The sequence below is a fragment of the Streptopelia decaocto genome (assembly GCF_964273445.1).
Source record: "Streptopelia decaocto genome assembly, chromosome: 3".
Taxonomy (NCBI): Eukaryota; Metazoa; Chordata; class Aves; order Columbiformes; family Columbidae; genus Streptopelia; species Streptopelia decaocto.
Window position 1 is genome coordinate 58,630,285 of NC_138656.1, and position 12,468 is coordinate 58,642,752.

A 12,468-nucleotide genomic window follows, 5' to 3' on the forward strand; every position below is an offset into this window, starting at 1 on the left:
ACTGAAATGTTAACTCTAGAACAACTTCAGTCTTGCAATCCAACCCAATACATACATTTATCAAGATGCCTTAAAATACATTAATGCTTTGGCCCTAATGCCTTAAAAAAGTCATTCCAAACCTAGACTTAATCTTTCTTCAATAAGACTTTCAGCATCTCAGTAGCTCTTCTTTACATCTCTTCCTAGTAAATAACTTTCATCAACAATAATCAGAATCAAACCCTGTATTGTAAGTGACAGTGTACTTGCTCCCTGTACTGAAACAATCTCATCCAATGCATCCTAAGTTAGCATTAGCCTGCTCAACTAGGTAAAGCCAATCAGAATTCCTTCAGCTTCCAGTATCCCAAATTTTATTTAAAAATATTCTCTTGTTAGAACCCAAGTGACTTAGTATTTTGTGCTTTCAGTTTCACTCCATTCTAGTCCCTCCATCAAAGTCACAGAATTTTTCCCAGTTCTCTGCAGTACTTGTAATACTTCCCAACTTCATCTCATCCACAAATTACTTGTGACTTGGATGGTGACCTCAACCTAAGTCACTGAAACCCAAAACGGGATGTGTCTCTAGTCTGATCTCTATAGAATTTACTGCAATCTCTTCTTCCACCATCTTTAATCCATCTTTCAATTCTCATGTTAATCTATTTCCACCTAAGTATTTTTAGAGTCCTATGTCATGCATTACTTCATTTTAAATACATTAACTTCATTGCATTAATTTTCTAAAAACTTAGTGTCCCAAACCATCCAGGGTGTGGGGCAGAACGAAAAGGCTAGCAGAAAACATACTACATACCCATGTTAGAACTTTGAGTCTTTTGTTCACAATCTGAAGTAAGCTTTTGCTTAACCTTGTCACTAAACTAAGAGGTCACAATATTTTTTAAATGCAATTGCTTTATTTGCTGTTCTGCTACTGTAAAATACTGTGAACTTACAGATCCATTAACAGTTCTTATTACTGGATTTATATTTATTTCAGTACTGTATAATGGAGGTTATGTTGGTCCTCTGATAAATCCAACATTTTAGGATAAGCATTATATATCACTAACCCATATAAATTGCTGGCTATGACTTACAAATACATTGTATCTCTGATCTCCTCATTCCTCTCCAGTGTCCCCTAAATTATCCTAGGAAGTTTTTTTTCCTTCCGTTCTCATTATACATCTTCTCATTAAATATTAATGCCTTTTCTGCCTCTGTTAAAAACTCTAAAAATTTTTTGTTACCATAATCAATCCTTGTCATTACTTGTCGGGATTACAAAAATCCTGACTATATTAAGAAGCGTTAAATCCAAAGCAGCCCATTTTACAGATGGGTTAATAGAGGCAGAGAAATAGAGAAAAGTTGACAATTTCACCAACTGCTTAGCTGGAGGTCCCAAAACATACAGAGATCTGATTGGAAATATGGCTCTGAGTAGAGTTAATTTTCACATATCCTTCTTTAAATATTGCAGTCATACTGCTGCTAAAGCCTCTGAAGCTCAGAAGGGAAATACAGTTGCTACATTTTTCTCCACAGCCCATACTGGGTAAAACTCAGACCGTTAATCTTCCCAAATTACCCAAGAATGTTTAAACATGTGGGCCATCGCTCATACTTAGCATTGTTTTAAACCTCCCCTCTAGCTACAGGAACACCACAGAATAAATGCAGGCAGTGAAAAAGGAGAGGCAAATCATGATAGGAAGGAAACCCCAAAATCAGGAGACATCATTTTAAGGACAAATGTGGGTCTCTGTAGTTCACTGCAGATGCCATGCAGTTATTCATGTAGTCTCCTAAATTTTCCAAAAGGGCCATATCAAATCAATTTTAATTATTTAATAAATATGACATTTAGTGAGCGCAAAGGTTCCAAGAACGAGAAGTTCTTCTCCTTTCCATTTTCAGGATGCTGTCAACTTGTATTTTTTTTTCCTCCCTTTTGGAGCTATACCTAGACTCGCTATCTTTTCCTCAACTAGGTTAACTTCCTACTGTGCTATAACACGTTTTTCCCAGTTTGCAGTAAAAAAAGTGGGTTTTTTGGTCATTCTAGAGCTCATGCCCAACTCTCCTGCCTTCCTGTAATCTTTTGCCTCGGGCTCAAGTTTCCTTCTCAGCTCTTTCAAGGTTCTAAAGAAATCAGCCAGCAACTCTAACTTCATTCCAGTCACTGCCCTGCTCCCATCCCATGTGGGATTTTAAGTATTTCTTCCACCTTCTTCTGCAATAATTTCTGTGCCCCCTCCCATTCTGTGGAGAGTGTGATTTATTTTTCTTCTCTGGCTTATGTCTCCACTCTCTCTTCCAGTTTGTTTTCAATGCTCTTACTTACAAAGTTCTTATTCTGAGATCATTTAGGGCCTTACATTCAGAACAAACTCTATGATCAGACTGTTCCAATACTCTTGCGAGCCAGTGAGCTCTGCTGGCAACATAAAATTCTCTTGCTGACAGTGAAATATCTAATGCTAATTCATGTTTTCTCCAGTTCTCTTGTTACTACGGCTGTGCACTGAAAGGTGGCGATGCAATAAGAAAAAAGCATTGCTTCTTTTTCCAACAAACTTGGTTAAGATTCCAACATTTAAAAATAGGTACTCTGAGGTGATTGTGAAGAACAGTTGCAGTCAGTATCAGGATGCACTGGTGGTTTAGAAACTTAGCATCAAACTTTGGGTTTTCCCAAAAACATTTTTCCAGACATCCAAGCTCTAATCCATAAACTGCACAATAAAAGACTTTTAAAAGAATGCAAGAATTATAAGCAAGGGCACTTTCTAATCTCAATCAGAACATCACCACAAAGACTTTACAATAAAATAAACTATCTTTGATCTTTTGTAAATCTAACTTTCTGTATATTTGTGTTCTCTTTCTTTTTGTATCAAACTTCTATTTTACTGTTGACCTGAAAAAGGAGAAAATCCAAGATCATTTGCATCTGGAATATTGCACAATTAAATGCTAAATTTTCACACTATATTAGTAGATTTAAAGTTTAGCATTAAGAACAATATTTGTCAGCAGTATCTACATACTTGTATTTGACATTTTCCCAATACTTGTAAACAAGGTACTAATTATGTTTGGTTTTATTTTGAAGGCACTCTTACAGCCCACTATTGAATTTACATACTTTATATTATAAATGCACAGACACATATCTGCACACAAATCACCACCTCTCACCCCTCCCAATTCTACTTCAAACAGTAAGTTTCTCTGTTGTTAATTTCTCATATTACATAGCATGAAATACTACAATTACTATCACATTCTGGAATATGATCATACTTAAGTCTGTGCTTCTGAAACTTGACTTACACAGACCGTTAAAAATTCCACCTGAAATTACTGTGATAACTTGAAATGAACACCTACAGTATTAACAAATCCAATTAGTGCACATTTGAAAAAATCTCCACCATTTCATAAACCTGCTCCAAAAGACACTTTTCAAAGACTTTTTGTAGGAATCCTGAAGTATAACATAGAACTTCCCCTGCAGAGAAGCAAAAAGAACTGCAAAAACATTAGGTTATACCAAAAGCCTTTTAAGTAACAAACATTGAAGAGATTTACTAAAATTCTAGCTTACATAAGTAGCAAAACTGAACATGGAACATCTGACAGAAAACATTTCTTTCTCCTTTGTTAAGCAAGACTGAGAAGGTTGAGAACTCACAATCCAAAGGAGAAAGGCCAACAAGCATGTAGGTGGCAGCCATGCTGAAGAAGAGCGAGTTGTCGGCCGTAGCACACAACAAAAACTGCATTCTCCTGTATTTAATACTGTACTTGTGCGTGCTGGGAATTGGTTTAAGAGAAGCTATGCCTTGATACTTCATCATTCAGAGCGGCTGTAAAATCAATCAGTCAACACTTAAAGCTCACACAATATTTAACAATGGGGCCATAAATTCCAGTGCCTACCACAAATTCCCATTTGGAATAATTACAGGCTATCTACCTACATTCTCCTGCTGTTTTCAAATATGTACACTTCTTGAACTGTTCTGCAACATTTGCTTGTACTTTTGGGCTATCTGCCACATTTAACGCTGTCCCAGAGGCTATATTTAATGGAATGGAAATGTTTCGCTACAATTTACTTCAGGCATTAGTTTGGATGATACTCAAGAGTCTGCTGCATCAAATGCTAGAAGCTTAAAGATGTGGCTGTAACAAAAGTTCTTGACTAAGAAAAAATGATCAGAGCAAAATTTATGCAAAATAAAATTCAATATTCTAATTCAGGTGTTGTGGTCTGAAGGTCAGTATTATGACATCTTTAATTTTACAGAATTGATGAGACTTTTTAATCATAAATCTTCTAAACACTGATATATGTTCTGAAAGAATGTCCTGATAGCTTCTCTAAGAAATTCTTAAACTTTTGTGTTAGTATTTTGATCTCCACTCCCCTCAGGGACACATATTTTTAATTTCTTTCTAGGCAGAAGGTTACACATTTGTAATTGATAACTCAAGAAAATTGCTTATGCCTTTCCATTGCATATCAGTTTTTCCCTGATGATTCCCTGGTTTCCTCAAGGAACTTAGAGGTTCAACATAATCAAGGTCATTTTTTATACACCTTAAGAAATACTTAAATTTTCATTTGCAACTTCCTAGTCATGTACCTCACTTCATATAATTCAATCACCAAAAACATATTATCGTTTTTAATTGAAAAGCCTCAAATGAATACAGTATTATATAATAACTTATTTTCAATGTAATACAAAAACCCCAAAGTTCTTTTAAATATTTTGTAAACTAAAACAGGAAAACTGACTTTCCTCCTTCAAGTGCTGGGGACGGAAGCTGATAATAGTAAATGATGGTATGATCCCCAAATGAAAGCAACTTCTGATTTTTTATAGTAATGCAATATATATATTCCGACATAGATCAATGTTCTGCATCCTTCTTTCAAATGAAAAGCAGCTTCTCCAATCAAGTGTAACAGCACAATAATATACATGGAATAATTTACAGTAACTCAGTTTGATACTGAAGTGAGGGATCTATCTTGCATGAAGCACCATACAAAACACAGGCTTATTACCCAGTTCTGTACTGCATTATTTATTCTGAATATCTCAAAACAATTAAAACCTAATCCAAATCACTGTCAAGATTAGAATGCTATCCCATATTAGAAAGCAATACAATACCAGACATTTTATTTATTAAATCTCAGTCAACTAAAATGCTTAAGCATGTAAGTTTCATCTACCCTTTTCAAACCTGCTGTCAAAGAGACTATACTTTTAAAGGGATACGACCAGCTAAATTTCAATGCATGCTTATACCTGATTTTCTTTTCCTCATCTTTTTGCTTTGAATATCAGACTTATTTTAGGCACTGCAAAACAGTGCAGCTATAAAGAATATGTGGATTCAATCTGGCAGCTTGAAAGGAAACACAGATCACATAATATGTCATTAAAATTATTACATAAATCAGACATGCTTTATGGTGTACTCAGTTATTATGTCATGTCAGTTAAAAGACAACTTGTCCTTTATTTCAAACAGCATGGATGGATTTTTAACATTCAAGAGCTCTATAATTGGAAGGACAGACCTCATAAAGACTCAAAATTCAGTTTCCAAGATATTTTAATTAAATCCCAAGACCAAAAAGTCTCCACAACAAAGCAGACAGGAAGAATATTAGCTGGAAATACAAAGCTCTATGACACTAATACCAGAGATGAACCCATACTGCTTTAATGGCTGAAGAAGAGGACTTTTTTTCAGCCTCTTAAAAATATGGAACGGCTATGAAGTGAAACTCTGCAAAAGTTCATGTTGTTTAGAATCTCTGACTCCAGTTTCAGGATCATCTCTGATAAATATTAGTACTTTCTCTTAATTATCCATACATGTACGAAATTGTAAGTGTTCACACCAAAGGAGCAAGAACCAATAATCAAGAATACATCTAGCAGTCCAAACAGTTGTGGGGGATTGGGTTGGAACAACATCAAAATGACTCTCTCTGAAGTATCAAGAGATGTTTTTTCCAGCATGTTTTAAAATGAAACAGAAATGTCCTCAGGTCTCCCTCAACTTTGACTTATGTCTCAGATAATACCCAAATAAATTACGTGTAGAAAAACATCCTTTGTATTGTGGGTCTGTCAGCCTTCTCACATGCTTTCATTTCAGGAGGAAAGCGCTGATCTTAGTTACCGTTTTAAAGTTATTATACTTATTAAATAATTGTTTGAAATAATAAAATCAGAGTAAGACTTTTAATAGAACATTCTTATACTCAAGTGTTTTACAAATTCCGCATTTTCCCATTCCGATATCTAAATATTGCAAGATGAATTCTAACTTTTCAGCAGTGTTCAGAGTCCTTTCTTCAGTACTCTGCTTACATCAAGCCACTGCATTCTTATGTTTCTAGATCCACTGTTTGTAAAATGAAGAGAGATTCCTACTGTACCATTAAATGCTAACCTGACACTGAAACAGTGATTTCATTGTCATGGGTGACAGGACTGAGAACCTCTGTGTAACTCCAGTCCCCTAACAGGTACAGTAATAAGGTGTTAATTCTGTAGGCAAAAGACAAGAATCTGTTGGATAAAGGCTTCATTCTCTGCCCGTCATCAGTAACTTGAGGGCCTTCTGCAGATTCTGCACAGCAGTGCTCACATCTTCGTATTGCAAAGCACTGCCAGCATATTTGCAATATTTTTGAGCTCTGGCAAAGTCCTCTGGAGTCAAACGGACTTCCCCTGCAAAAACATAAGTATTACAAAGTTACTATAAAATAAATCTGACTGAGGCTTCCTTTCACATGATTTCTGTGTTTTATTTATATTTGTGGTAATATTATGAAAATCAGGCTAATACTTGTGGTAATATTACAAAGACCAAACTAGCATGGTTCTTCTGTTCACTTTTCTTTCCATTCATATAATGCTCAACTTCTTTGCTGTTGGCATTTGAAAACTATAAGAGTACCTTTCTAAACACTGGTAATTTGTACGACCCAGTGCCTTTCAAAAGTAAGTCAATACCTTTGAGAAAGATCTCTTCATCTAAGGCAGCAAAGAAGAGCTTTTTAACCACCATAAGTTAGCTGTAATCATATTACAACCTGCAAGAAACAAGGACAGTGGTTTTTGTGTTTACAGTAGAATTACTCTGCCCTCTTCTACAGGAATAATACACAGTTAGAAACTGTTCCTTCTCAACTGGAATTACTTTTCAAAATGTAGGAGCATTTCTCACTGGCATATTTCTGCACATTTTATATTTCTGGCTTATCCAAGTAATGTTTACATTTCCAATTTTTTTAAGGTGACTGAAAACAAGATTGATCCCATTAAATGTGCCCATATTTGTAATACTGGTGAATGTTAGCAAAAAATACTCTCATGATATAGTATAAAACAATTAATCATTATTTATTTATCAGAATATTTTCTTGACATAAGTTAAAACATTGGAAATTCTGCAATGCTCAAATATTCAGTGTTCTACAAAGTATAGTAGGGACTTATGCCCTCACTGGGTTTTAATGTGTGAACAGTGTCACTGATGTGTGCATATAATAAAGCACAATTATGTTACTGTCCCTTCTTCTAGCCACAAGTTCATTAGGAGTTTTAAAACTAATCCCATGCCACTCCATTAACCTATGGATAAATTGTAAAATCTTCACACATGCTCTTTCAGAACAATGTAACTTGTAAAAGACTGATATTTCTGGACACAAATAATTATATGCAATACTGAATAATTATGTATTTATTTAATAGGCTTCCCACACAGCATCTTATAAGCAATGAACATATTTCCCAAATTAAGAAAAAAATGCATTTAAAAATGCACCACAGATTTTATATAGAAATCACTTAAAGACTTAGCTCTCTAAGTACAGCTTTCTAATTTTAAGCAAGGAAATGAATATACTTAAATGCATTTTTATGGTACAATTTCAGTCAGATGGACCTCTTTCTTTCAAAATAAAGCTGTTGTTAGCAATACTGTGAGAACACTTGCCAAAGAATCTCAGTTCTTATCAGAAAATGTTGATTGTATTTGCTTTTCCTTTCCCCAGTCTTATTATTTAAGAACAGCTTTTGAACAAACGAAATGGAAAACCTGGGAATATTAAAAACTAGACCGGTCTCCTGGTTTTCAGAACAACCCTATCCCAATAAAAAGAAGAAAGGTAAGTGCTCTTAAGATTATCAACTTTTAAAGTATACTCTAGAGTCTATTTATTTTCCCTCCAATAAATAAATATAACCACAAAATAACTGGTGAATATTGAGGCGCATGACAACTTGGTGGGCTCAATATCACTGCAATGAATATTAGTTTACTGCTGAATAAGTGAAGCCACATTAAATCTCTTAAAATGCATATACATGTGGGTAAATACGTGTGAGGGAGTGCATAAACACAGGAACACACATTTAGGTTATTTTGCAATCTAAATAAAGTCACAGACTAAAAGCAGCTGGGGTCAATCTGCGACCACATTACTGAACATCTTTAAGAAATTAAAAAGACCAAGTTCCCTTCAAAGTGGCTTTATGCTACGATGCCAAAAGAAACTACAAAATCATTCTTTAAAAACTGTCCAAGGCATCAGTCCAGTATTCAACTAATTTATTGGAAAGAAGCCTAAGTTCACCAGTCTAATCTTATTTTTACAGTATGAGCTCTATTAATGTTTTGCTGGCATAGAGCCTTATTTATTATGAAATCCACTTCAGATGCTATTATGACATAACTTGAGGAAAAAGAGTTAACAATTTAAAATTTATAAACCAAAGTTTACACAGTAAGGGTGTTGATCTTTTGATGTGCTCAGTGGCCTCAGCTCCTATTGAAGTCAACACCTCACAATGGACAAATAGAATAGAAATAGAACAGCTCTGTGTTCTTAGGTTTTCAAAATAATGTGAAACTTAACTATAACATCTGAACTTACATCAAAGGAATAACCACAAAAGTAACTGACTTCAATTTACATATTCTAACAGTTAAGCAGCTTTGCAGAAAAGGACTGGGGGGTCCTGATGGACACCAAATTGTCCATGCGCCAATAACCTGCTCTTGCGGCAAAGAGGGCGAATAGCATCCTGGGCTGTACTAGGGTGTTGCCAGCGGGTGGAGGGATGTGATCCTCTTTACTCAGAGATAGTCAGGTCACACCTGGAGTGCTGTAGCCAGTTCTGGGCTCCTCAGTACAAGAGAGAGACTGGAGAGAGTTCAGTGAAGAGCCACTAAGATGATGAAAGAACTGGAGCACCTCTCACACGAGGAGAGGCTGAGAGAGCCTGAACTGTTCAGCCTGGAGAAAAGAAGGCTCAGGGCAATCTTGTCAATGTACATAAATACCTGAAGGGAGGGTGCACACAGGACGGAGCCAGGCTCATTTCAGTGGTGCCCACGACAGGACCAGAAGCAATGGGCACAAACCGAAACACAAGAGATTCCTGTCTGAGCTTCAGGAACGACTTTTTACTGTGAGGGTGACTGAGCACTGGCGCAGGTTTCCCAGAGAGGCTGCAGAGTCTCTGTCCCTGAAGAGATTCAAAAGCTGTCTTTTGAATTAACAGTGACACTTTTCTCAAAATTCTGCCTTTGGTGCTGCAAATGAAGCCATAGGGAGAGTGCAGGGGCAGAGAAAGACGCAAAGGACATGGTCCTCAGAAACTCATTTTACAGGACCCTTGCTTGAACAGAGTGTTTGGACTAGATGACCTCCAGAGGTCCATTCCGATCTCAACCATCCCCTGATTCTGAGCTCTAAAAATGCCGAACAACATCAAGACGGGAAAAGTATACTGTATTTATCCTGAAATAAACCTGCCTCTGTGTTAATCTGAAATTACTAGCACAGTAGTTATATTTACTACTGAAATACGACAGGCATATGGAATCCACAACTAATGTCATCAAATCTGATTCTTTTAGTTTAAAAGGAACACAAAGTGAAAACCTAAAGGCGATTTGACTAGAGATGCTGAAAATCATGTTGGGAAAAAAAGCAGTTTTGAAATGAAAACAACATGTATTTTACATGATGTATCTGCTTATCCCTGGCATCCTTTTCTATCCATCAGATGTTTTTCCCTTTTATGAAGTTGCCCAAAGACAAGGCAGCTGATTTAAGAATATTTTAATAATGTGACTTGATGTATAAAACCAGTGATGGCAAAGATAACTGAAACAATTTTTGAAACAAGATGCTCTTTTTTCACATTAAAGCACTGAAGATATTTGAAATACAAATCTTCAAAAATTTCTTCTTAGGATCATGAAAACACATGCAAAGTCAAATTATTATTTCCACTATGTGTGTAGAAAATCAAACATGATTATACACACAACTAGAATGGACAAATGGTTTCTCTATACTATGCCACCTGTGGAAGGCAGCATATGGTAATATAAGAAGACTTATAAAAACTCTGTGCAGCACAACCATGAATGCATATAGTGTTCACAAAATCTAGGGGTAATAAATTTTTTAAGCAAACTACACCAGAGAAGTGCACGCATACATTATACAAAGCTGCTGTGTAGCTCTGCATTCTGTTGTCAGAGACATTAACCAATGCTTAATTGCATAAGCTTTGACACTTTAAAAATTCACTGTTAAACTCTGAAACCTGTTCCTACAGGACACAACAATTATTGAAGGATTCACCTGACTAAAATCAAAGGAATACTGTTGCTTTAACTTAATTTTCTTTTGATAAAATATTCCACTCTTCTCCACCAAAAGTTTCTCTGTCATCATAGCATTAAGCAAATTGCTTCTCCTGTGCTACAGGAAAGAAATAAAATATATAATTTATTTTAAAAATATACATTTGATCTTACTACCAGAAAGAGTCTTGTAGGAATATGTGGAATATCCTGTTTGGTTTTGACTATACTAGTACATTCAACAGTGCCAGGGAATGCATCTCAGCACTCAAACTTGACTGCCTACACTGTCGAACTGCTGGAACAGACTCCAGTATGGTTTTGGCCCACGCAACCTCGCATTTTCCCAAACAATTCCTGGGCACAACTTGTGGTTAGAGCAGGGTAGAGACCAGGCAATATTGGCAGCCTTCACAAACTACCTTCTTCAGAACATTTAAAAGTTTAATAGTATGGATGTGAGTGGTTCTGTGCCAGCTGTTCTCAGTGTCAAATATTTACAAGCATGTTTAATTTAGTAGTATAGACACAGACATTGTGTCTAAATCGTGGAGCAAGTGTACTTTGAACTGTGCCAGCTCTGTGGATCTACTGGAGGGCAACACTGATTCCTCCTTCCTGTCCAAAGGAAACTTCAGTTCCATAGGAATGGTGCACACCAAAGTCTAACCTCAATATGCAGCCAGGATCTAGCCTGAAAATATATATATATATATATATATATTAGATAAATATTGGGGAGGGGTCCTGGGTCGCACAGTGTAATAGGTCCGTTGTGAGATCCAGAATTCATAAATCTACTTGCAGGTTAGGGAACAAGGCTACTGTGGAATAAAGTACTGTTGGCACAAAAAGGACTCCAGAGCAGCATGAAGAGAAGAATGACATCTGCTGTTACATGTACAGCTGAAGGGAAAATGCTTTGGGTAATGACCAAGCATGCATGACAGGATGGTGACAGGCAAGAACAAACACCTACCATTGCTCTCAAGCTTCTCAATTCTATGCATGCAAACAAAAATATTATTGTATCTTTGCTGACTTACACATCCCTTATGCCCTCTCAAACTCCTGCATAACTGACACCATATTTTCTAAACTTTGAGAACTGAGACTCTATATAAGCTGTATCACATCTCAGGGTGCACTTTTGCAAATCTCCCTCATAAAGATGTAACCGTTTAAGTTGTTTCAAGACCCACGTTTGTAGTGACACAACAGGTGTACAGAGGAGGAATGCAGGCATGCAAATACTCAGCTTAGATCAAGTTACAAGTTCATCACTTTGCTTAGTAAGGGTCTTAATCTCTTAATTACAGCACAGTAGTTGCTACGAATTTTCATAAACACAGGGTATCTTAATTAATTCATTTCCTTTTTCTTTGTGTACTTTTAAAACCAAATTATCCCAAGTTATCCCAGGTAAGTGGCTAGAGAGAGCAATGCACTGATACCATCCAGACATTGAATAATAAAACTTGTAATACGTAATGAAGAATTAAAGTTCAAATAAAAATCATGACATTTTTACAACTAAAATTAAACACTGAAACAAGAAACAATGATGACTAAAATTTTCAGAGTAGTTATTAAAAAACCTATTAGAATGACTGTCTAGAGTATCATGATAAGCTGGTTAAATATAAAAGCTTTCCTGCCAAACACAAAATTTGTTTTCCAACTAGCAGTTACTACAGAAAAGCTTAAGTAAAGCCTTCAGCTGTTTAGGTTAAGGAGCTACTGAACCCCAACATCCCCCAAAAC

At 36.0% G+C, this 12,468-nt stretch overlaps 1 protein-coding gene across 4 annotated transcripts in view; it reads right to left on the reverse strand.

Moving 5' to 3' along the window:
- Window positions 1-1,069: 1,069 nt before the first annotated feature.
- VTA1 (vesicle trafficking 1) overlaps window positions 1,070-12,468 on the reverse strand; it is a 42,696-nt gene continuing 31,297 nt past the window's right edge. For 2 of the 4 annotated variants that reach the window (XM_082049633.1, XM_082049632.1), the window contains exon 8: window positions 1,070-6,764. In XM_082049633.1, coding sequence (XP_081905759.1) covers window positions 6,619-6,764 — 146 coding nt within the window. In that variant the 3' untranslated portion in view covers window positions 1,070-6,618. The remainder of the gene's footprint in view (window positions 6,765-12,468) is intronic. The other 2 variants (XM_082049630.1, XM_082049631.1) reach the window with 2 other exon arrangements.